Consider the following 26,532-nt stretch of genomic DNA (forward strand, 5'->3'; position numbering starts at 1 on the left):
CTTCCCTACTTCTCCCTCGTCTTTGGTTTTATCTTTGTTCTTTGCTGCCTGAGCTTCTGTTGTTCTCCCTAGTACTTCTGTTCTTTTCCTGTTTTCTGCTTTATTGCACACTTTTAAGTCTGACCTGTCCTCAGCATATGTAATTTTCTCTCTCCCTTCCTTTCATCCTCTGAATGTATGTTCATACACACATTTCTGAGGTTCATTCTTTCTTTTTTTCTCGCTCTCTCTCTTTTTTTTTTTTTTAAGTATAGTTGACACTGAGATACTTTTTAAAAGGCATAGGGAAAGGAGGGAATTTGGTACTAGAAAATGGTTTACTTCTCAGGGCATACTGAGAATACAGTTGTTGGGTAAGAGCACATCTTCCTAATTTGGGTTCTGCACAGTTATTGAAAATAGTATTGTAAATCATGTCGAACATACAGCCCGTTAGACTTCATTTATTTAAACACGGTTAGCTAGGAAGGAAGTGCAACCACTGGCATGTCATCTTATGAAAGGAGGAAATGGAAAAATTATCAATTGTTTTGGGTGTATGAGAATAATATGTATTCAAAATATGAGACTTTAAGAAACATTTTTGTTAATTCTTAGGACTACCAAATGTGGAAGTTGGAGATGGGATTATACAAGTTCTCATTGTCCCTTTATAGGCATTATATTTTATAAAATATGAGTTTAATTTAACCATTATAGGTTCTCATATTCTCCTGAGATTTAGTTTATGTTTTGCATCTACCTTTCAGGTTATGCCAGGTCTTCCAGTTTTGCCTCACATATACATATTTTCATTTTGTACTTTGCTTCAATTTCTAGATGTACCTTTTATTCTTTCTGTAGGTTCTGTTAATGATTTATTCATTTTGCGTAATGTCCTCATTCAGCTATTTACAGGAATTGATGTCTTTAAGTGTTAATTCTTTCCTCCTGCCTACCCGCCCCCCCCTTTCCCTCCCCTACCGCTTTGCTCGTACCTCTGCCCTTTCCCCTTCATTTTTTTCTCTTCTAACCAGCAATTGAGGCATTCTCTCCTTTGCCCATAATCTTTCTAATGTATGCATAACTATTGGTATTCGTCCATACTGTGATTACCTCTACCTTCCTTTTTGGTTTTCAAATCAAGATTTTTTTATTGAAATTATCAGTTCCTATCTTTTGTTCACTTAGTCATCTACCTTTCTCAACTAGTTATTTTTTTCCAGCACTTTATTATACACATTTTGCAACTTAAGAAAAGTTGAAAAGAGTTCTACTATGAACACTTGTGTACTTACTACTTGGATTCCACTGTTAATATTTTACTGTACTTGGGGCTCCTGGGTGGCTCAGTGGGTTAAGTGTCTGCCTTTGGCTCAGGTCACGATCCCATCCCGCATGGGGCTCCTTGCTCAGTGGGGAGCTTGCTTCTCCTCAGCCTGCCGCTCTCCCTGCTTGTGCTCTCTCTCTGTCAAATAAATAAATAAAATTTAAAAAAAGAATAATAAAAAAAGATATGCGCAGATCTTAAGTGTACCATTTAATAATTTTTATCTTCTGAGCCACTTGTGTTCTCATGAGAGAACTAACTCCCATTATAAGGCCACACTTCTAAAACTGGTATATTCATTTGGATTTTTCAAAAATAGACTTTGAATGCCACAAAATACCTTAAAAATTTCTTCTTTTTAATTTTTTAATATGTAAATGTGCTACATAGTCTAATGATTATAGTTAAAGGTATTTTTATTTTTTTTAGATTTTTCCGTGCTTCAGCAAATATTCTTAGCATTGCTAATGATAATCACACAATGCATGCTGGAGAAAGTAACTTGAGGATGTTTTAGTTCAGTTAAAAGTATGAGAATGTAAAGAAAGGCCAGGATTGCCCTTTTGTCCACTTCATAAGCTGAATATGTAAAAGAGGTAGTTAATTCAAGGCACTTGAAACATTTATGGAGTGCTTTCTAAGTTTATTAGGTGCTTGCATTTACCTGAACTCACTTGAGCTCCCATTAACCATGTTGGATAGGCGGACAGATGTTGTGTCTGCTCTGTAAGTGAAGAAACCAAGCCTCAGGTAGGGGAAAGGGCAGTGCAGCAGTTGAACTCAGATCCTCTCACTTTAACTTTGGTCCAGCGGCAACAGCTGCAGTCCCACTCAGTCTTTAGTTCAAGTGCCATTCCAGATACTGCGATTTGCTGATGAATAAAGACCAAATGTTTTAGTGCATAGGCTAGTGTTAACTGTAATGACGACTCTGATGCAGAGGCTTATGCCAATATTTTGAGTTCCCCCATGATGAAATACTCAGATATAGAGAACTAACTGCAACTGTTGGGATCCAGACAGAGCTCTCTAAGTGTGCTATATTTAGACATATATTATTATGACATATATTATTACATACCCATTCTGTTTTCACAAGAGTGAACAATATCATGATTGAAGTGCCACTTAATGTGGCAAAGTGCCTATTTTTCAGAAACGTATTATGTGAGAAGCTCATTGGAGAAAAGAAAGTCTATCGTGGAAGGTTGCTATTTCACAACATCCTTGAAGGTACTTCCCTTCTTTCCCTTAGGTAGACAGATCCTTAATGACAAACCATCTGGAGAAAATCAGCTTGACATTGTCTGGGTAATGGATTTGACAAAATGTGGGCAGTTTTGTTGTCAGTGGATATAAAGGTTTAGCTCTTAGTTTGGTTAATACCACCAAGGAAAAGCTGGAAAAGATTAACACGGCTCCTGAAGAAAAGTATTCTTTTTTTTCTTGAGGAAACCTCCTTGCGGTAGCAATTTACTGAAAGTCCTTTAGGATCAGAAACTGGAAATAATCTATTTGAGATCACCTTTTGAGTCTATATCCTTATTTTTGTCATTTTGAAGATAGATTGCCTAGGAGCCGAAAACCTTTTACTTTTTTTTTTTTTTTTTAAAGATTTTATTTATTTATCTGACAGAGAGACAGCAAGAGAGGGAACACAAGCAGGGGGAGTGGGAGAGGGAGAAGCAGGCTCCCCGCTGAGCAGGGAGCCCGATGCGGGGCTCGATCCCAGGACCCTGGGATCATGACCTGAGCCAAAGGCAGACGCTTAACGACGGAGCCACCCAGGCGCCCCACCTTTTACTTTTTCTAATATTAGTAAGGATGTCTGCCTACAGAATACAAATCATGTAATTCTTTCAAAAACATTGGATTGTTTTTTGACATAGGTAATGGTTGATCTTCCTCGTGTGCACCTGAAAAAGGTGACAGGACCTGGCCAATGAGTCATGTAAACCCCTAGATATTCTCTGTGGATAGGACAAGAAGGACAAGGAAGACAGGAGGTTGTTCCCATTTCCTGCTTATCCTGTGCCTTTGTCTCTTTTCTCGTCATCTTTCTCTCAGGGCTGGCTATCCTGGAGCCTGTTGAAACAGTTTTGTTTTGAGGCGTCTTTAAGGAAAGATAATTCTTTGTAAATCTGTGTGCTAGAAGTATCCTGAGGTTTAAGGCAGTGTTCTTGAGAAAGAAGGAAATGGATTATGGAAAAAGAGGAGATAGAAATCCATTCAAAAGAGTGCCACCAGCAGTGGCTTCAGATAGTGTGTCTCAGCTGTATACCATATGGTGCCTAATTTGGGTGTGATCCACTTTGGGGCCATTTTATTCTTTGAGTCTTGGATCTGGATTGATTGATTGATGCATCTCTCTTCTCCCCAATGTTATTGGAATGTTAGAAAATCAAGAAGAAGAAAAAGTGCAGCCGTAATTCTTTCCTCCTAACGAAACCACTGTTAAACTTTCGATAAAATCTTTATTTCTTCTTCTATAACTGTTATTATGTTCCTGGAATTAGAAAATGCCTCTTTTTGTTTCCTGTCTTTGTGAAATGTCTTTGAATGTGTCCTTGGAAGGCCGGCTGAAGGACAAATATTGGGTGATATTACTGTGCATCAGTTAAATTGTCACTCCAGTCTTTGAAAAGTACTACATGCTGCTTTTTTCTCAGTAGGTGACTAACACTTGTACATCGTTACTATTAAGTGTATGATCTTTAAAGTGATGCTGAGGGTGAGGATGATGGAAGACTTCTTCTTTTTTTTTTTTTTTTTAAGATTTTATTTATTTATTTGAGAGAGAGAGCGAGAATGAGAGAGAGCATGAGGGGGGAGGGTCAGAGGGAGAAGCAGACTCCCCGCCGAGCAGGGAGCCTGATGTGGGACTCAATCCCGGGACTCCAGGATCATGACCTGAGCCGAAGTCAGTCGCTTAACCAACTGAGCCACCCAGGTGCCCCTGATGGAAGACTTCTGAAAAAACAACACTGAGCTTTTCAGAAATTGCCCTGATTTGTGGCTGGGACTTCTCAGCTGCTGCTTTCAGACATAACATTCCTTCTTTTCGTTTCCATTTGAAGGAGTCCTTTCTTATCATATCCAGATAGATTTTCTGTGGCAGAGTAATGAACTATCATCAGTCTTCATTCTGTGATTGACAAACATAGCATGCCAGCTATGTGGGAATAAAAAATGGTATCAGATAAGAGGGGAATGGCCTGAATTTTCATTGGAGAAGACTTTCTTTGGAAGAGTGAATTGATGAAGTGGTTCTGTTTTATTTTGCCTGAAACAAGTAAATTCCAACACATTAAAGTCACTTGGAGTTTTAATATAGTTCATTCTACTGGGGCAAACTTATTTGAAAATTCCTTTGTGACTCACGGTGTAATGAAATTTCACCAGTTTATTTTGTTAAAGCTAGGAAAAAAAAATTTAAGTTAATGGGTATTTTGCTAAATGAGCTGTACTCAGGAATGTGTATAGGAGAGAGGGAGGTCATGCAAATGCATTTTCTTATGGGAATCTTTAATTTCAAATACCACGTGTTTGGAAGGCCAGATGATCTTTACTATCCTTATTATTAAATCCTGGCAGATGAATTTTTCTTCTCTTTTTTTGTAAAAATGGGTCTCTTTCATAATAACAGCAACAGTAATAGATCCAAGATATATTCTTAGTCGTTGGCCTACATCAGTTTTGTTTGTCACCGTATCTTTGGCACTTTCCATAGTACCTGGCGGTAACAGGCACTCAGACATTGTTGCATGGACAGTGTTGGTAATTGTTAATTGCAGAATAATAAATCTTCATTTGTTCTCTTATGTGGTAATAGCTTAATTGGAATTGTTTTTTAAATTACACTAAAAAGCCAACTTATCTTTGTAAGTGTAAGGTTCTGTATTAAAATTTCTTGAATATGTTCTTTCAAAGCTTTAGAATGGATGACTTTGCTGAAATGTTTTTTGCTCTGGGATGGAAATAAGTTTTAGAAATAGCTGTAGTAATTTTAAACTGTTAAGTAGAATTACTGTTGACTGCAGTTTTCTGAGGCTAATGTTACAATACATTCTTTTTTTTTTAGACTTTATTTATTTGAGACAGAGAGAGCGTGTGCGTCCCTGAGAGCATGCGAGCAGGGGTAAGGGGTGGGGATGGTTAGGGGGGTTAGACAGGGGGAAGGAATCTCCAGCAGACTCCTTGCCAAGCCTGTAGCCCGAGGCCAGACTTGATCTCACAACCCTGAGCTGAAATCAAGACTGAGCGGCTCAACTGACTGAGCCACCCAGGTTCCCCTACAACACATTCTTAGAGGTTGCTGTCTGTGGGTAGCATGGTAAAAAAGAATTGGGAGGTTTAATAATTAGTATAAATTTAAATATTCTGAAATTTGTTGGAATAATTTTATAGTGAGGAAGAAGTATTTGGTGACTAATTTATATGTAAATACATAAATATAATTTCTCTTTTCTAAAAGTGAATGTATAAAGGAGCTTTAAAATGGTACAAAGAGAAACATCCTAAGTTAATTCTGTTTCTGTTTATTTCAGGGCTGAAAATAGTGAAATCACGTTTCACGGTTAAAAAACTATTAAGAAGGCAATATGGGGACTCCTGGTTCTGGAAGGAAAAGGACACCTGTAAAAGACCGATTTTCTGCAGAAGATGAAGCTTTGAGTAACATTGCCAGAGAGGTGTGTCTGGAAAACCCCCTCTCAATGTTGAGTTGCACAGTTGGGAACGTTGTAAAAATGTTGGGGGGAGATATATATAGACTTTGATTCACTGAGCTGGTTTCAGAATGCTTACTGTGAATAAGATGTTATATATGGCCTCTAAATACTGTATTAGAATAGAATATAGTTACCATCTCTTTATTTGGATATCTGTTTCTCTTATCTAAAATTAATTTTTCATTTTATTTTTTGTGGATTACTGTGAGGTACCTGTAATGTTTTGAAATTTATAATGAATCTTCAGTATTGAAACTTAAGGTAATTAGAATGTGGAAAATATAACTATATTATAGAAACACTCGTAGGCCATACAGTTAACATATTCCAGGAGGCACTGTATAAATGTTGACAGAAACAGTCCTTATTTGGTGTCTGCCCAGATTCAGTTGTTTTAGCTGTTTTTTGAAATACTGCAGTGGAATTTTTATGTTTAACTTTCAGCTAGTACCAGAGCTTCTGGAGCATTTTTGTTTCGGTTTGTTGACAACTCAGAAGAAAGAAAAAAATGGAAAGGGTTGTCACCTATTGAATCACTGGCAGCATTTCCTGTTGCATATTGGAAATTTAAGATATCTGCCAGCTGTGATTTCTTATTGAGGTGCCAACTTTGTTTCAGACTCTGACTATCTGCAGCTGCAGACCTGACCATAAATTAATCTGGTACAAGAATTGGTTAGAGCATTATTAAATTATATTCTTTTTGTGAGGATTAGTCCCTCGCCACTTCCTCTTTGTTATTCTTAGTAAATAGCTCATTTAGGACTAGTGCTATTTCCTTTTGACATATTATACAGTCTCTTTTTGATCCAGCTCATTGTTACATTTTTTTCCTCTGGTAAGCTACTCTGTTAGCTTTTGAATTAGAAGTCAAATTCCATAGAGGGATGTTTGAAGCAAAGAAAAGTTGTCTAAAAACTGTTGGCAAGCTTGTGATACTTTAACAAAATCACTTTTAAAAAATCAAGCGAGATATTTTCAGATAAAGGGGTAAAAGATTCTTTAAAATAAAGTGAAAATGAGATACAAGGATTTTAAGTATTTGCACAAATGAAGCATTTTGGAAGCCACATAGTTTTATTTGAAAACTGAAACTACTCAAAATGTTTACTTCCCAAATTAGAGGGATTTACCCAGATTTCTATAAGGAGAGAAAATGTTGGCACCTTCTAGGCTTTATTGTACTGTCACTAAATATTTGAACTCTTTTTTGGATCTGTAATGCTTTGTTCACAAAGTGGATGCATTCTAAACATTTAACACTTGAGTGCTTTCTATGTGACAAACACTTCTACGCATTTAAGCTGCATTAATTCATTTAATCTTTTTTTTTTTTTTTAAGATTTTATTTATTTATTTGACAGAGAGAGAGACACAGCGAGAGAGGGAACACAAGCAGGGGGAGTGGGAGAGGGAGAAGCAGGCTCCCCACAGAGCAGGGAGCCCAATGCGGGGCTCGATCCCAGGACCCTGGGATCATGACCTGAGCCGAAGGCAGATGCTTACCGACTAAGCCACCCAGGCGCCCCTAATTCATTTAATCTTCACAAAATTCTGAGATTGGTTTTATTATCTCCATTTTAACAAAGAAACCTTTGCACAGAAAAGTTAAGTATCTTTCCTAAGGTCACACAGCCAGAAAATAGCAGAGCTTGGGTTCAAACACGTGAAGTCTGGCTCTAAGGTCTGAGCATTTAACTACTTGCTGTGTTGTGCTGTTTCTCAGTATTCTCCAACTCCCCCATTAATAGTTTCTTTTTTGGTAACATAAAACTTATCTTACCCAGTTTTACAAGTATAGGATTCTGTGGCCTTAAGTACATTCACACTGTTGTGCAACCATTATCACCACCCATCTACAGAGTCTTCATTTTGTCAGACCTGTGTACATTTTAAAAAGATGTTTGGATGTTTGAAGACTGCTCTGTGAAGTCAGGAATGTGGATGCTAATTTAGAAGCCCCGTCCTGTCTGTAGTAGGTGTGTTGCTGCTCTATGCGGGGAGCATGGGCTGTCATAGCTCTTTGAAGAGCTCAGAGGAGCTGTGTCAGAAGGGGTCACCAGCAAGTCCTTTCGGGTGTCAGAGGACCAATTCACATGCTTTTTTTTTTCCCCCTTGCTTGTTTGGCTTTGATTGTTCCACAGGTTTGGGGGAAATGCAATTAGAGAGTTGACTTTAAGTGAAACTTACCTGAAAGCACAGAGTGTATCAAATTGGGAACCCTTAGGCAGCTAGCTCTCCAAAGGAGAAAGATGAGGGTAGCATGGAAGCTACTTATGCCCCCTTACTGTAGTTAGTTTGGCAAATATTATGGTGAGTGTTCCCAGGAAAAGAAATTAAGCCTTTTGAAGGGATAGCAAACAGTCTTTTTAAGGCATCACAGAAGCCTGGAATATTACTGTTCTCCTTGTTTTAGAGCTGCAGATATGAAGAAAACATGTCCCATGCACATCTCTCCAAATGGAAGTTATCAGAATGTTGCTTATTTTTGGACCTTATGATCTAAAAGTCCTTTTAGCTCTAAAATTCTGTGAGTTCCCTTGAGATCCAGGACCCAAAGAGATTCATGCTTATAATGCGCAGGTCTCTTAAATCTAAAGGATCAATGACAAGAATAGAAATTGATAATCTTTTATAGGAGTTAGAGTTTAGCAAATGGAGTGTTCAGAGACTTTTGTTGTTGAGCAGAATGTACACGTAGACATTGGGTGCATAGACCTACTTGTAATAAAGAAGAAAGGAAGCTTTTATGGCTTTTTGACATTTGTGGCTGCTAGGACTTTCAGATTTCATTTTTTTAAAAAAAGATTTATTTGTTGAGAGTAAGCGCATGAGTGGGAGGAGGGGCAGAGGAGAGGGAGAGAGAGAGAATCCTCAGGTAGACTGATGTCATGGAGCCTGATATCATGACCTGAGCCAAAATCAAGAGTTGGACACTTTGACTGAGCCACCCAGGCACCCCCAGATCTCATTTTTCAAAATAGCTTTATTGAGATATATTTCATCCATTTGAAATGTATAATTCAGTGGTTTTTGGTATTTTACAATATTGATTTTTTTAAGTTGTGATTATAACATGTATAACAAAATTTGCCATTTTAACTATTTGCAGACTACAATTCAATGGCATTCATTGCATTTACAATGTTGTGCAACCATCACCACTGTCTATTTCTAAAACCATTTCATTACCCCACAGAGAAACTCTGTAACCATTAAGTAATAACTCCCCATTCCCCCTCCTCCAGATCCTGGTAACTTTTAATAAACTTTATGTCTCTATGAATTTGTCTAATTCTGAATATTCCATATAAGTGGAATTATACAGTATTTTTCCTTTTGTATCTGGCATTTTTTCACTTAGCATAATGACTTTAAGATTCATCCGTGTTGTAGGATGTATCAGAACTTCATTCCTTTCCCCTCCTTCAAATAACGTCATTCCTTTTTTAAGACTGAATACTTTCCCACCGTATGTATATATTACATGTGGTTTATCCATTTATCTGTTGATGGACGCTTGGTTTTATTTCATTTTGCTGCCTATGGAAATAACAGCCATCCCAGGCATCTAGTAGTGAGAACCAGAAGTTTGCAGGTTTTGATTATGTATTAGCAGCCTGAACAGAAGGATGCAAAGGCAAGAATTGTGCTTAGTTTAAAAGATACTATCCACTGTTATTGTTTTATGGAATGATAACCATGATAGCTTGGTAGAACTGATGATCTCATAGTATCTCACTATTTTACTTGAGTAATTTATTCATTTTTAGGGCATGGCAAATTAAGGATAAAAAAACTCGGTAAAGATAGCAGTTTTTGAAAATGTAAAGAATTACCATAATCACAATAATTGATCTCAGCTCAGGTCTTGATCTCAGGGTCATGAGTTCAAGTCCTGCATTGGGCTCCATGCTGGGTGCGGAGCCCTAAAAAAGAAAGAAAAAAGAAAAAGGAATAGAGTTTTTAAAAACTGCACAAATTTTGAATGTCATTCATTCAGTAAATGTTTTTTGAGCATCTGTCCTCTGCAGGTGCTATGTCAGATGTGAGGGATAGACAGTGGACAGGTCGAACATAGTCCTTGCCCTCATGGAGCTTATATTCTATAGGGGGAAATAGACATTAAACAAAGAATTACAGAATGGACTAGTTCAATTTTCAGTTCCCTTTTTTCTTTAAAATTAATGTCTACATTTAACATGGTAATTTCTGTCTTGAAAGCTATGATTGTCAGTGTATGTCACAGTGGCATTTTCAGAATTGAGGAAATATAGTAATCTATTTACAACTGTGTTAAGCGCTTTGAGTGGACAGTAAATGATTTTATTAAAAAGTGTGTGATAGGGGACTTGACATGTTTGGGGGCTTTGGGAAGGCTTCCCTGAGCCCTTTCAACTGAGTTCTGAAGGATGAATGGAATTATTGAGGGGAAAGAGTTGTCAGATGTGGGAAAGAGCTTTCCAGTCAGAGGGAAGAATGTGTGACAAGCTTTTGAGCCTGAAAGAGTATGGAGAATTCGAGGAATAATAACAACAGCTAACATGTACTGATTACTGAGCTCATATTACGTACCAGTCACTGTCCTAAGTTCTTTATTTTATTGATTATGAATGCAGGGCATGGAGAAGTGAAGTAACTTGCCCAAGGTCACATAGCTAAAAAGGTAAGGCTGAAATTTGCACTTAGGCTCCTCTGCTTATAAACGATTGTGCCTCCTGTGAGGTACTCTTAACACTAACGTGCACAGCAAGGAGGAGAGTAGCCAGGGAGTAGGCAGGAGCCAGATCATATAAGCCAGTGGTTCTCAACCGAGGGTGATTTTGTCCCCCACAGGACATTTGGTAATATGTGGAGATACTTTTGTCTGTTCAAACAGGAGGAGGGGTGTGCTACTAGTGTTTGTGGGTAGAGACCAGGGATGCTCAGACACATCCTACAATGCCCAGGACAGCCCCCCCACAACAAAGAATTATCTGGCCCAAATAGTCAGTAGTTGAGAACCCTGTTACAGGTTCTTACAGAGTGTATTTAGGATTTGGGTCTGTGTCTGAAGAACAATGGAAAAACGTTGTGAAGGGTTTTGTGTAGGGGTATGACTTGATCATATCTGTGCCTTAAAAGGATGACTTTAGTGCAGATTGGAGAGTGTATCTATATCAGAAAGGATATTAGTGGATATGGGGAGATGAGTTGTGATACTTTCAGAGGCAGTGGGGGCCTGGCCCAGAGGGACGGCAGTGGGGATGGTGAGAGATGGTTGGGACGGAGAAGTAAGTAGTCGATGCTCAGTGAGTGATTGTGTTTGAGTAGTAGAGGGGGGAAAGTTTGGATTGTGCCTCTGGGTGGTGGTAGGGATCATTTGAGTGGGAAGGAGTCTTGGAGAGGGAGGACCATGGACTTATGTGGTATGTGTTGTATTTAAGGTGCCTGTGAGGCATCTAAGTAGAGGCTGAAGAGGCAGTTTGCGGATATGGATCAAGAACTCTAAGGAGAGGTCTGGGCTGTAGATAAACACTGAGACCTGTGAGCATGTAGAAGGTAATTGAAATCATGAGTGTGGATGAAATTTGTCTAGGGAGGAAGTGTAGAGTTGAAAATAATCACTCCTAAAAAAAAAAAAAGAAAATAATCACTCCTCAGGCTGAGTCCTAAGGCCGCTCCAGGACTTCAAGGTCAAGTCTTGAGTCTTTCTTAATTCTGACACTTTTTTGGTCATCCTTTTGTGCTCGGTTCAGATTGTTCTGTGCAAATCGGATTTGTCTGGAAAGCTAACTTCACAGGAGGCATAATGACTCTTATTTAAAATGCTTTTGAGTGTTCTCAATGGTGGTACACAAAAATTTATTAAAAATTATGAAATGTAAATTAATTTTTTAGAGTTACGAAAAGTTACTTTTTTTAAATTTCTCCCCGGTTAAAAAAAAATTCTCCCCCTTTGTGCTTACTGTCTTTATTAAACAAATCCTTCGAAAGAGTAAATCTATGTTGTTGTTTTTGATCATTTAGAATTCCTTCCAGTGGCATTAGTACGTGAATTCAGCCAATTCCCATTGCGTGCAGACCTTTGTCCATTTTTTTCCCTGTTCACCCTAGAACTAAGAGCTCAGGCTCTGTGATGGCCAGCGTTGCTCTGAGTATCTTGCTTTTCCTTGATTTGTTCTTCTAACCAGAATTAACAAGACTGCGTTTGTGTGAGTGTGATTGAAAATATCTGGTATAGCATTCAGTTGTCATAATCTTCACCATTCCTGTGACTTAGAGGAATTTGGGGGAAAAAATTCAAATAGCACAATATCAGTAACCTAAATGTGAAGACATTATTGGCAACACCCTTTTTCTTCCCCCAAAGTATTTCTGTGAGAATTATGATTCACATTTTCCCCTTTGGTTAGATATGTCACTGCAGATCCAGAATTTCAATTCTCCTGAGCTGTCTATTTATTGGGTTGTATTCAGACCTGAGTAATATAGTCTATAATCTTAAATTTCCTCTCTCATTCCAAAATAATATTTTGCTATCAGAAGGTCTCTGAGTAAAAGGAAGATACAGTTTTTTGACATCAGAAGAAAATGGCTTAAAGTCCGTAGATTTTTATCTAATACATACAGGTATTTGTACTCAGAATTTATATAGTTGGTTTTCAACTACCAAAAGCTTTTTAAAAAGTAGTTAACCATAATTACATTGTAAGATCTAATTAAGAAAAATGGTACCTGAGATTTTTCTACTAAAGGGAAGTTACTAAGAAATTGAGTAATGATTTTGTTAGTCTGGAAACCATAGCAACACCATAAATATTATGTCTCTTAATTTGTCTTTCAGGGTTCTTTGGCATGAGTGTCATGGAAAAATAAACAAAATTAAACACAGTAAAATCTGAGTCTTAGCTACCTGAATTAGTCATTTTCCTTGAATGTTTCACTTTCTAGAATTTTGTATTATACATTTCTTGAAATTAAAGCATAGTCTGTAAAGATACAGATTATTTTTTGTATTTCTTACGCCAGTTGCATGGGTTTTATATTATGGGTATACATGCAAGTTGGCAGCTCTGCACTTGGCTTGACTAAGTGCATTTCTGTCAAATTATGAATTTTTTAATACATTTTTTTAAGATTTATTGATTTTAGAGAGAGAGGGAGAGTGAGCTCGTGTGTATGAATGGGGGGGAGGGGCAAAGGGAGAGGGAGAGAGATCCTCAAGCAGACTCTCGGCTGAGCGTGGTGCTGACTTGGGGCTAGATCCCAGGACCCTGAGATCATGACCTGAGCCAAAATCAAGAGTCGGCAGCTTAACCTACTGAGCCATCCAGGCACCCCTCAAATTATGAAATTTTAATTTGCCTCTCTTGAAAAGTGTTACATGATGACAGTAGGACAGAATTTTAAAGCTAGAGGTTTCCTTTCTTTTAAAGGCATTTGAGTGTGGGTTTTCATGTACTTCTCTTTGAAAATATTAAATGCAGGAAGGGTTTGATAATAGTATAACTACCCATGAATCTACCACCCAGCATTAACTGATACCAGTGTTTTTTGATAATTGCTTCAGGTTAAAAAAGCTAAGGAAGGGAGAAAGAAGACATTATAAACGAAGTTTAGGGCCCCTTTTTCACTTCCTAGGCCTCTCTTTCCACCCCCCCCCTTTACCCAACAGTGAACTACTATAATAAAATCATAAAATTTCCTTCCTGTCTGTGTTCTAAAAGCTCAAATACATATTTCCATAAACAGTATTGTTTTATGGGTTTTTGGGTATCGTTTTCCAAGTGCTCAATAGGCATGCGGGTGTGAAACAAGTAGAACCATGTGGGAAGCTGCCAGAATAACAGCTCAGTATGGCTGGAGAGAGGTTGGGGAATGGGAGGAGATAATGCTGGAGAGACCGTAGGGCCAGTCATGAAGGGATTTGTGTGCTGAGGAGTTTAAATCTGATTTTGGAAGCTGTGGAGGAGCCATTGAAGAGTAAAAGATTTTTCGGATTGGATTTGTCACACAATTGCTTTAGCCATCATATGAAGAATGACTGGTGTAGGAGGCAGAAAACTAGCTGGGAAGCTGCTGTGGTCATCTTGGCAGGAGGTGCCGAGAGCCTGAATTAAGGCAGTAATAGAATGGAGAGGAAAGTTTGGATGGTAAGAACAGTAAAGAGAGAATCTTGAAGGGAGCTATGTAGTTGAGGTTTGGTGACTGAATGTGGAGGGAGGGTAAAAAAGGAGGAGGAGGCTTGTGATGATTCTTTATCTCAGTTTTTGGGTAACTGGGCAGCTACCAAGGAATAAAGAGAGGAAGAGGAAGTTGAAGGGAAAGATTATAAAGTCAATTTGTGATACACTGAGCCTGAGGTTCCAGTGGGACAGCCTCAGTGGTTCATAGCTAGTTGGAGCAGGACTGTGGGAGAAAAGTCTTGAGTTGGACATAAAGATTTGCAGATGATCAGTATCATGGCGAGAGGTGGGGGATGGAGGGGGAGCATAGAGTGAAAAGGGAGATCAAGCCCAGAAGCTTTAGAGCTTTGGAGCTCATGATAAATTCTGAGGAAGAGAGGTCGGAGAGTCAGGGGTAAAACTGGGCGATTAGTATTGTAGAAAGCCAAGAGATGGGAAATTTAAGAAGGAATTGAGTGGTCAGGGATGTTGGAAGTCCAGAAAGGACAAGTGAAGTAAGAATAGAAAAATCCTATTGGGTTTGGTAGTTACAGGTCATTAGTGACTTGCAGGACCAATTTCAATAAAATTATTTGGGCAGAAGCCAGAATGCAGTCACGTGGAGGAAGTGGGAAGTTAGGAGGAGGGAGGTGTAAGAAAAGTTGGCTATGAGGAGAAGACAAGGCAGAATCGAACCAGGATGGGATTGTTTGTTTTTATTTGTTTTTGAAAGATGAGAGGGAGTTTGAACCTATCTAATGAGAAGAACAAGCTAATAGAGGAGAGAGTGAAGATGGAGAAGAGAAATCACATAGTTGAGGCAACCTCCCTCAGGAAGATGGATTTCATATCATAACATAGAGTGTGTGTGTGTGTGTGTGTGTGTGTGTCTCAGGAGGGATATAGTTATATATGTTTTATATTTATAGTTATATGGCTTATAATTCTCTGGCCTTTGAATTTTAGGATGATGGATTCAAACTATTTTTTTTTTGGATCCCAATGAGGGGATTGAATTTACAAGCCTGAGATGAGATTGAGTTGGATGCTTAACTGACTGAGCCACCCAGATGCCCTTTTTTTTTTTTTTTTTTTAAAGATTATTATTTGAGAGAGAGCACAAGCGGGTAGGAGGGGCAGAGGGAGAGGGAGAAGCAGACTCCCCGCTGAGCAGGGTGCCCAACGCAGGGCTCGATCCCAGAATCCTGGGTTCTTGACCTGAGCCGAAGGCAGACGCTCAACCAACTGAGCCACCCAGGTGCCCCAGCAGGATTGGTTTCAGTTGAGTTTCTTAGTTGGGATGCCACTGGGAGCCACAGTGAGTTTATTTTAGCCTGTTCTCCTATGCTTATTTTACCAAAAGAGTAACAGAATCCAAATTTGTATAAGGATGCTTTTGGGCATTGGACACCACAAAATACATTATGGCTAATCGTATTTTATTTTGGGATGTTTTATCTTGCTTGTTCCTCGGTGTTTTAGGCAGAGTAATTCAACAGTGTGTAGTATGGAATAGCAAGGGTAGGAGGAGAGTGGGAATGGAGAAAGTGAAGTTAGAATTAGGAAATGAAGTATTCTAGCTGAAAGTGGTAAGAGCCTGCTTGGAAGAGTGGGGGGAGTCTCTTGGAATGGAAATTAAAGGTGGTTGGAAATGGAAAATCAAGGGATATTGCAAAGTAAGATTTGGTTAGGAAGTAGGAGGCCCTGCGACCTTGGGTTTTGAACAAGTGTGACAAGAGTTCCATTTCTTGAGATTGGAAAATAGGGAAGCAGAGCCTATGCCCTGGAAGAAGAGGTCTCTATGGTCTATGTTTGATGTTTTAAAGATCTGCTAAACTATTTTACCTTTCCAGTGTATAGGTTTCTGATTTCTCCACATCTTTGCCAACACTAGTTATTTTCTCTTTAAATTTTTTTAAATTTTAGCCATCCTACTGGGTGTGAAGTATCTCACTGTGGTTTTGATTTGCCTTTCCCTAATGGCTAATGATGTTGAGTATCTTTTTATGTGCTTATTGGCCATTTGTACATCGTCTTTACAGAAATGTGTATTCAAATCCTTTGCCCATTTTAAAATGGAGTGATTTATATTTTTTATTGCATCTCATCCACTTTATTCTCTTCTCCTTTTTTTCTTTTCCTTTCCTTTCTCTTTTCTCTTTCCTCTTCTCTTCTCTTCTCTTGTCTTCTCTTCTCTTCTCTTCTCTCTCCCCCCCCACGTTTTTATTTAAATTCCAGCTTCCTCGGTGTAGCTTTTTCTCTCCCTCTAGTTGTGCAGTTTATTCTGTCAGTTCTCAGATCCATTTCATGGGTATTCAGAATGATTTGATAGTTATCCAGTTGTGTTCTAGGGATAGGCAAACATAGGGTCCATTTGCTGCCATCTTAGCTTGCAAATCTGCTTTGTTTTCTTAAATTCCAGAAGAGCATAATACCAAATCCTGATGGTAAAGGAAAAGTCCTTAAAGTAGAAGTATTCAAACCATAGTATGTGGTTAGTTCTCAGCTTTCCTAGAAGTTCTTTCTAGAGAATTTTAAATTTTTTATTTATTTATTTTTTTAGAAGTTTTTAAGAGGGAGAGAGAGTGCAAGCAGGGGGAGGGGCAGAGGGAGAGGGAGAAGCAGACTCCCCACTGAGCAGGGAGCCTAATGTGGGGCTCAATCCCAGAACCCTGAGATCACAACCTGAACCGAAGGCAGACGCTTAACTGACTGAGCCACCCAGGCGCCCCAAGAATTTTTTAAATTTTTTTATTTGAGAGAGAGATGGAGAGAGAGCAAGCATGAGCCGGGGAGGGGCAGAGGGAGAGGAAGAGAGAATCTTAAGCTGGCTCCAAGCTCAGTGTGGAGCTGGTTGCAGGGCTCAATCTCACAACCCTGAGATTATGACCTTAGCTGAAATCAAGAGACTCAAGAGTTGGATGCTTAACCAACTGAGCCACCCAGCGCTGCCCCCGCCGAAGTTCTTTTCTTTTCTTTTCTTTCTTTCTTTTTTAAGGTTTATTTACTTATTTGAGAGAGGGAGAGAGAATGTGTGCATGTGGATGCACGTGCAGGTGGAGGGAGGGGTAGAGGGACAGAATCTTCAAGCAGACTCTACTCTGAGTGGGGAGCTTGATGTGGGGGCTTGAACCCAGGACCCTGAGATCATGACCTTAGTGAAACCAAGAGTCCAACGCCCAAACGACTGAGCCACCCAGGCACCCTTAGAAGTTCTTAGTTATGATTGTACGATTCCTAATTATTAGTTGAGTTATAAAGTGAACAGCCAACAAATTTAGAAGGTTTCTGAATTAATACAACCTAAAGCAATTTGTTCCAGGGGGGATCAAGTCCCATGATTTTTGCTATCATTTTATTTTTCCATTTCCCCAAGCATTTAGTGGGAAATGGATTTAATTCTATTCAAATATATCTTTGCTTTTTGTTTTATCATTTTTACTGTTCTAAGAAGAATAGATTTCTATACTTATATGATTGCATATTTCCTTTAGTCATTCTTACTGTGCCTAATATTTGAAAGCATAATGATGAGAAAAACTTTTAGAAACCTAGTCCATTGACCTACTTGATTTCACAAGTAACTTCTGAACCTGAATTTCCAGTTCCTAAATTTTCCTATTAACTTTATTTTAAAAGTTTGAGTCATATAGAGCTTAAAGACTCTACAAATACTTAAATGAATTAGGCTCCTGAATAATTCTGATTTCATGTCTTATGGTAACTTTACCTTTTTTTGTGGTAAAATATATAACATAATTTGCCATTTTAATCATCTTTAAGTATACAATTCAGTGGCATTGAGTACATTTACATTGTTATGCATCCCGCACTATTCTCCATCTTCAGAACTTTGTCATCATCCTATACTGAAACTGTGTACCCATTAGATAAAAATTCCCCATTTCTCCCTTCCCTCCAGCCCCTCAGAACCACTGTTCAACTTTCTGTGCCCATGCCATTTGATTATTCTAGGTACGTCAAATACATAGAATCATACAATATTTGTACTTTCGTGTCTGGCTTGTTTTACTTAACATAATGTTTTCAAGATTCATCCATGTTTTAGCATGTGTCCGAATGTCCTTCCCTCCTGGATCATATTCCACTGTATGGATTTAATACATTTTGTTTATCCATGCATCCATTGATGGACACTGGGTTGTTTCTACTTTTTGGCCATTATGGGTAAGGCTGCTTTGAACATTGGTATACAGATATCTGTTTGAGTCTCTGCTTTCAATTCTTTTGTGTATGTATCCAGAAATGGAATTATCAGATCAAATGGTGATTCTATGTTTAACTTTTTTTTTTTTTGCCAACTTTGTTTTAAACTTCATTAATTTTTGTGACCCCTTATTCTTCTATCTCATTTATTTTATTTTATTTTATTTAATTTTTTAAAGATTTTATTTATTTATTTGAGAGAGAGAATGAGAAAGAGAGAGAGCATGAGATGGGGGAGGGTCAGAGGGAAGCAGACTCCCCGCTGAGCAGGGAGCCCGATGCGGGACTCGATCCTGGGACTCCAGGATCATGACCTGAGCCGAAGGCAGTCGCTTAACCAACTGAGCCACCCAGGCGCCCTATCTCATTTATTTTATACCTGTGTGTGTAAAGTGAATGTGTAGAAATGCAGTTGTATTCTGAGGGGAAGATGCTAGTGTTACTACCTGGAAGTATGCTTTGTGTACCTATAATTTATCTGTTTAAAAATGCATTGGTACAAGTATAGAGTACATGTTTTGTCTACTGGATTGGAATCACCTTTTGCTTTTTGCTACTCCTACTCTCAGTATTGCTTCAGGCATCTGGTAGCAATGTGTAGAAAAATACTAAGATGAAGTACTTTTATTTTTTATTTATTTTTTAGGATTTTATTTATTTGACAAAAAGAGAGTGAGAGAGGGAACACAAGCGGGGGTGGGGGGGAGGCGGGAGAGGGAGAAGCAGGCTTCCCGCGGAGCAGGGAGCCCCGTGTGGGGCTCGATCCCAGGACCCTGGGACCATGACCTGAGCCAAAGGCAGATGCTTAATGACTGAGCCACCCAGGCACCCCAAGATAAAGTATTTTTAGATCCTGTTTACCTTTTTTAAGCTTGTTTAGTGGCCTTCTTCAGTACCATCTCCAAGGGAGGCATATCTGAGTTCGGATAAAGTTGGCTAAGGAACAAAGGGAAGGGTATTTTTGTGGCTCTGAAGCCCGTGTTCTTTCTGTTACACAGCAGCCAGGTTCCCTTTCCTTTGTGAAAGAAATCTTATCAGAGAGTAGATTTCATTTATCTATAATTTAGGTTTGGTGAGAGAAAACTGGTGAGCTATTTTAGCATAGAATGTACAGAATTGGCCATCGATCTTGGAAGGATGAAATGGGCATTCTGAATACATTTCTAAAGAACGCTACAAGTACAAAGCATGGAAATGACAGTCCCTACACATTGCCATGGCTTTGCTGAAATTAAAAAAAAAGTTTGAAAATTTTCCCCAGAAAAATGATACTTTGTAATTTAAAAATGTATTTGCTATCTGCTGAACTTAACCTTGAAGTATTTTTCTATAAAATATGAACTCTAGTAAGAAAGTGGTGTCTACCAGTAGTCAGAGGGGTAAAGAAGGTAAGAATAGCTTTTTTAAAAGATAGAGGCCCATGAAAAATTCATGTGAAAAGATTAATTGCTCTGGTCATGTTATTGGTTAGAGCTTGAGGTTGGCAGATAGACGTTTAGGGTTTGTGCTACTAAAAGGCCAGCTAGGCATACTGGGAAAGTGCCAAAATTGGGGTAGTTGAATAAGTGTTAACTCTTAAGCTGTCTCCTCTTCTTAGAAGGCTGCCAGGATCTTGCCAGGGAAAACGAATTGCTCTCTACTTCATGCTCCTTCCCTTAGCGTTGTGTTTCCATGTCCCTCAACTAGATTGAGGACTTCTTTGGGGCAGAGGTGTCACATCTTACCCTGTATTTTCAGAACTGAACATAATTGCTTCCATACAATAGACCCTTTTAAACATTGGCTGAGTCTCTTAATGTGAGACTTGGGCACAAATACAACACCACAGGAGAAGCAGCTATTGTAGTTATCAGGGGGCGATCTGAATCAGAGTTAGGATGTGGCTGAGAACAGAGGAAACCACTGCAAGATAGAAATCACTGAGGAGATTTTTAAGTTTCATGTGGTACATCAAGCTGTTTCCTTGTCTCATTTCCTAGATGCGTTGGTCCATGGCCTGAAATTCTTCTATTTATATAGTAGCAGACATCTATTGACACATGGATGTTGTGGGGGTGACAGAAGCATGTAATTTTGTTTTGTATTTCTTAATATTTTTTTAGAGAGAGAGTGTGCACACAAGTGGGCACAGGGAGGGGCAGAGGGAGAGGGAGAGAGAGATAATCTTAAGCAGACTCTGTGCTGAGAGTGGAGCCCAATGTGGGGCTCCATCTCATGACCCTGAGATCATTACCTGAGCTGAAGTGAGGCTTAATGGAGCACCGTGAAGTCCTGGATGGAGGGAGGTGGCCTGCAGCTGTTCATGTGGAGCAAGTCCTGGGAAATAAGGGGGAGATCTGACTGGGAGGGACCTTATTTCTGTTTGTGCTTTTCTTCTCTCTCTCTTGTCTTTGTGCTAGTCTGTGGAATTTTGCTTTAACCAGAAGTACGGGGGAGCCAGGGGAGGGCTTTACACCGCTTACTGATATGATCGGAAACGTGTTTTGAAAGGCAGATTGGCAATCCTGTAACATTGTAGAAGGGAATTATAGGGCAGCTTCTGGAGGCAGGTAGGTGAATTTGAAGGCAGTTGCAGTTGTAGTGTTCAAACAAGAGATGAAGAGTTCCTATTGTGTAATTTCACAGATACGAAATTTTGAGAATGGGTAAATTCGTAGAGACAAAGTACCATTAGTGGTTTCCAGGAGCTGGGAGGAGGGGGAACGAGGGGTGCCTACTAATGGGCGTGGTGAGGAACATATTCTGGAATTAGATGGTAGTAGTAGTTGTGCAACCTTGTGACCATAGTACCGAAAGCCACCAAATTGTCTAGTTGTAAGTGGTGAATTTGATGGTATGTGATTTGCATGCCAGTTTAAAAGGAGAAAGATACGAAGAGTTCCTGAAACAGAAACAGCATAATAACAGCATAACAGGCCATGGGGGTGAGAGAAACCCAGCTGTAGAGAATTGGCAGTACTTTAAGACTGGATATTGGCAATGTCCAAAATGAAATAGAGGGTGGTTCTGAAGTTTCTAATTTGTATGACTGAATTGATAGGGAAAGAAATTTGGGAAAAAGTGAGTTTGCAGAGACATAATGAATTGTGTGAAATGTTTTGAACATGGAATCAAGGCAAGCAGTTAAAAATAAAGGCGCAGATTTCAGGAGAGACTCTGGGCTAGAACAAAGAAACGAGTGTACAGGAGCTGACTGAGGTGGTCACACAGCTGAGCGAGAGGGTATCTTGTCCGCCCACCTGCTATGGACGGTCGTGTCCCATCTGCTCCTTACCCTCACAGCTGGTGTGCAGGTTGTTGTTGTTCGTAAATAAAGCTGAATCTTTATATTACATTTCAGGCAGAGGCAAGGTTGGCAGCAAAACGGGCTGCCCGGGCAGAAGCAAGGGATATACGCATGAGAGAACTGGAGCGACAACAAAAAGAGGTAATCTAGGGGGGATGATCCTCATTCTGTGCTAGTCTCAAATAAATTAATACTTGGCTAGTTTCCTTCTGAAATAAATCTGGTTCCTGTTGAAACACTGGGAATAGTATAACCTGATGTGTATATTTTAACAAGCCATTCTATGTCAGCAAATTAAATATAATATTTGCTTTAAATAATAACAGCAAACACATAAATAGCTCTTACTGTATGCATTGTAGCAAGTTGTTATGGTGTGATAAGTGCTTTACTTATATTAGCTAAAGTCAGCTTAGAGATGACAAAGTTATTTACTATAGTCCTAACTGTCTTAGAGTTTAGGTTAATTATATTATGATATCTACATAGTAAAACACTGTGAAGTCATTCAACCTTACAGTTTTGAAGCATATTTAATAATGGAGGAAGATATTCATGCAAGAAAATTAAAAACAACAACAACAACAATTGTTAAGACTGGTAGGACTCCCATTGTGTGTTACAAAAACTATCATATATAGGGACAAAAACTACTTAGAAATGATTACTATCAATATTTTGGTTTGTCAGTGGTGGAATTGATTAGTTTTGGTTTTTTCTTAGTGCTTTTTTATAGATAAATTTCAATACATTTTTATCATCAGAAAGAAAAGCAAAAAATAGAAAAATAAAATAGGCATATAGAAATTGGGCTGCTTTAAAATGAAATAAATACTCTTTTTAACTCTTCCTTTCTGACATCAACCTGACTCTGAAAATTCACATAAAAAATATTTCTGATGCCATATTGGTATAAAGGGGAAAAAGCCTGCAGGATATTATTAATAGTATTAAGCACTTTATTTTGATGTTGGTGGTAGACTGCTGCTAATGTGTTGAAGACAACTGTATAGATTTTATTCACAGCTCAAAAACTAAACCAAAAAGCAGTTGATACCTATGTTGCTATTTTTGTTTTTGATCTCATAGTTTCAAATATTGAATGCAATTCTCCGCTTAAAATGAAAGTGTTGCAATGCACAGTCTTTTATACTCCTAAAATTATAGTAAAATTATAAGGAGATTGTTGCTAAGTGTAAGTTCCATTTCCTCTAAACTGCAGAGAGCCATATATCTCTTCATTGTTGAGCATATTTAGCTTAGTAATTATCTGTATTTTGAATGTGTAACTTATGTTGAGCTAACGATCACTGCTCTTCAGGGCAAATGTATAGGATTAATTTAAGACTTTTCAGATCATGCAGTATGTTGGAAACTTCAGTTGATGAAACTTTTGCATTTGTAGCACTGTCATTATTCCTTTGATCGGAAATGGGGACAGATTCAGAAGTGGCTGGTAGGCCAGGATTGCCTGCCCTGCATGTTGTGATCAGTTGCTGAAATAATGCAATCTTGAAGTAAAACATTGACTAATAGTTTGCCAAGTAGGAGTGTTTGCCATGTTTGAACCTAAAGGTTAGAGTGTGTCTCTTCTGTCTGTAGTGGACCAAATATGTACTTGGAGTCCATCCATTTTCTGTTGTAGTCTACAGCCTCACACTTTTGTCATGAATGCTCTTGACCAAGAAAGACTGAGTGAATGGATGTGTTTTCTTTCTCTGAGTTTGTTCTTGTCTCCCTCAAATTTGTCCCCCTCTCCTTTCCCTCTCTCTTTTACTCCCTCCTTCCCCCCTTCCTTTCTCTCTTTTTTAAAAAAACTAGGCAGAAATGTCCTCATTGAGAGATGACCCAAGTCATTCTTTAATTTTCTATGAAAATTACTCTTATGTTTCACTTCTCTCAGTTCCTTTTCGAATCTTCTACCACCACTCCCAAACTGCAAATCGTGAACCAGTAAAATATTAGTTATTGGGAATCATTCCTAAATTTGAACTTTTTTCAATGTTGGTAATTTCACCAGCTGTCTCCTATTGCAGAGGTTCTTCCTGCATGTGAATAGGCTTGGGAGATGGAGCAGGAAGCCTTAAAATCTCACGCAGACTTTTGAATGTATGTATATTTTTAAGTGAAATGCCCCACAGGTGTTATGAACACAAGATTCTCAAGGGAGTCTGTGATCCCTAAAGGGTTAGGAACCACTAATTGCTGTTAAACAAGAAATTTTTATAAGCAAATTCCTTCTGTAGCAGCATTTTGAAGTACAACCAGAATTAAAATATTTATGAGTGTAAAAAATATTTATGACAGTACTGACCTACAGATTTAAAACTTTATCATACTTCTCATTGTGATATTTTAGAAAGGAGAGAAAGATGATGTTTGGTTACTTATAATTAAGTGATTCCTCATGAATGTGTTTGTTACTTTGGAGTAGAATCTGTCCTTTCTTGTTACTAAAGCTAGCCTAATTGGTTTTATTTAAAGTGTCTTCTGCATGAAACTGGGTTATCTTACTGTTGATGCATTAAGAACATTTTGTGTGAATAAAAGAAATCACTTTTGCTTGCAAATTTTCCATGGAAATACTAATTTCATTTTTTAAAATTATGTATTATAGATCTAAAATTAAACTGCCTGAGATTTTATTATCTTAGGGCGCACAAAACATTAAATAAGAAGAAAAGCCTATATTGAAAGTCTCATATTTGATTCTCATATTCCAAGGCCATGAAGATAAAAACATATTTTTTATCTCTGAAATGTGTGCAGTTCAGGAAGTGAGTGCACTAGATTTTCATGGAAGGGGGAACATTTTGGGTTTAGAGGTTTAGAATGCAGATGGTGACTAACTCAAGTTCTGAGTGATAGCTCCAACTCGCAGAGAACATGGATGGGGTTTAGTTTCAGGTGGGAATGATTATCACTTAACCCCTTCTGACATTTGCTTTTACTCTTTTCAAACTAATTTTTCCTTTCACTTTTCAGCTTATTTGTCTCTCTGGCTGCATTCTGTCTATGAGCCTATAGTAGAAGTTGGCATGTTGTAGTCACAATGTAAGATATAAAGAACAATAAATTTATAATAAAATAATTCATATACAAATAATAGGGTTGTCAGTTATTAGAAGGAAAAATGTACCCATGTTAAACATTTCTCCTAATTTTCACACTTTCTGGGTGTGGGGGTGGATGTTGGGGGATGTGAACAGGAAAAGCCAGGGCATGAGGCTCAGGAATGAAGCTAATAATGAGTGCGATTTGTATACTGGCACTGTGCTAGTGGTTTTTACATATGTCTCCATTTCACACGATAAGATAAGGACCACCATCTCCATTTTACAGATAAGGTAATGAAGAACTGGTGAAGCCAACAACTTGCTCAGTCATTGGCAGAGCCAGAATTCAAAGGTCAGAGAGAGCGCCACACCTGCTAATGGGTTGGAAGGTGAAAGGACCAAGATGAAAGGGCCCAAGTCTTTGTAGGCCTCCAGATAGCCCTAGTGAGGCCAGTGTTTCTGTTTTTAAACCGAGTGTCTCCATCAGCATGTCGTGACCTGGAAAAGAACGTGCGACTTCTGAGGTTTCCTAATTTGAAACTGAGGGAATGGCTCTAGCCTTGAGTTAAATATTACTTGTTGACAGAGAGCAGGGCCAGGTGTTTTCAGTGGGATGTTGTCTTTCAATAAAATCACTTCATCCCCACATCAGGTGAATTTTTAAAAGCAGTCTATGTTTCATTTCCATTAATTTAAAAGTATCAAAACAATTTTCCAGAAAGCCTTGAACAAATATACATCCATTTATTTATTCATTTGGCAGAGAGAGCGAGCGAGCACAAGCAGGCAGAGCAGCAGGCGGAGGGTGAGGGAGAAGCAGACTCCCTGCTCAGCAGGGAGCCGGACGCGGGACTCTCCATCCAGGACCTGATCCTGGGACTCCGGGATCATGTCCTGAGCCGAAGGCAGTCGCTTAACCAACTGAGCCACCCAGGCTCCCCTATACATCCATTTTTTAAGGCATTGTCCTGTTTTTTTCTGCCTTGGATCCTTTATACTGCTAATGACTTCCAGGACAATGAAAATGGATTGTTTCCCAGACTGTGGACGAGAAGGATAGTCAGCCTTGTAGTTGGTACCTAGAAACACAGTTGCTGAAATTTTTTCTCTTGGCCCCTGGTGCTATTAATTCAGGAAAAGCCAATTGGCAGTTTAAAATACTATTCTAGAATACCTGGGAAATGAAGTTGCTTGTTCTTCCAGAGAAAGAGAAATCTTTGAGTAAAACCCAGGCTACCTGGCCATTTTCTTCATGCTCTTGTTTTGTAATCAGTGTAGATTTAGCCAGTGTAGGATGGTCTCTTTATGGTTTGGTGGTCTAGTGAGTCAGAAGATTTGAATGCTGGTCCCAGCTTTATGTCTTTGTGGATTCCTACTTAATCTTTTTGTGGTGCAATTTTCTTTACTTTAAAATGAAGGGATCAGATTGTATAATCTCTAGGGAACTTTCTAGCTCTTAAAAATAATTCTAGGGTCTTTTATACAAGAGTTTCCTTCTCTTTCTCTCATATTTGTCACTGTGCAGAAGTATTCAAGGTAGGGGCAGTAATTCACAACTACCTGAATGCCTGCCTCTTTATATAAGAGTGGCACTACATGGCAGCCTCTTAGTAAAATATGTGCTTTGTGGGTTTTTTGGTATAATGAAAATTTGCTTTGAGTTCGCCTTACTGTTTGAACAGTAGCTACCAGCCATATGTGGGTAATTACATTTAGACTTAAATAGATTAAAATAAAAAATTTAGGTCCTCAGTTACACTTCTAGCATTTCAGGTGG

At 38.7% G+C, this 26,532-nt stretch overlaps 1 protein-coding gene across 3 annotated transcripts in view; it reads left to right on the forward strand.

Moving 5' to 3' along the window:
* Positions 1-26,532, forward strand: part of LRRFIP2 (LRR binding FLII interacting protein 2) — a 107,372-nt gene that overhangs the window by 14,031 nt on the left and 66,809 nt on the right. For 2 of the 3 annotated variants that reach the window (XM_021677567.1, XM_021677568.1), the window contains exons 2-3: positions 5,857-6,000; positions 21,754-21,840. In XM_021677567.1, coding sequence (XP_021533242.1) covers positions 5,911-6,000; positions 21,754-21,840 — 177 coding nt within the window. In that variant the 5' untranslated portion in view covers positions 5,857-5,910. Of the gene's footprint in view, positions 1-5,856; positions 6,001-21,753; positions 21,841-23,104; positions 23,156-26,532 lie in introns of all 3 variants that reach the window. The other variant, XM_021677566.1, reaches the window with a different exon arrangement.

Source organism: Neomonachus schauinslandi, chromosome 1 (assembly GCF_002201575.2).
Source record: "Neomonachus schauinslandi chromosome 1, ASM220157v2, whole genome shotgun sequence".
In the NCBI taxonomy this organism is placed as follows: Eukaryota; Metazoa; Chordata; class Mammalia; order Carnivora; family Phocidae; genus Neomonachus; species Neomonachus schauinslandi.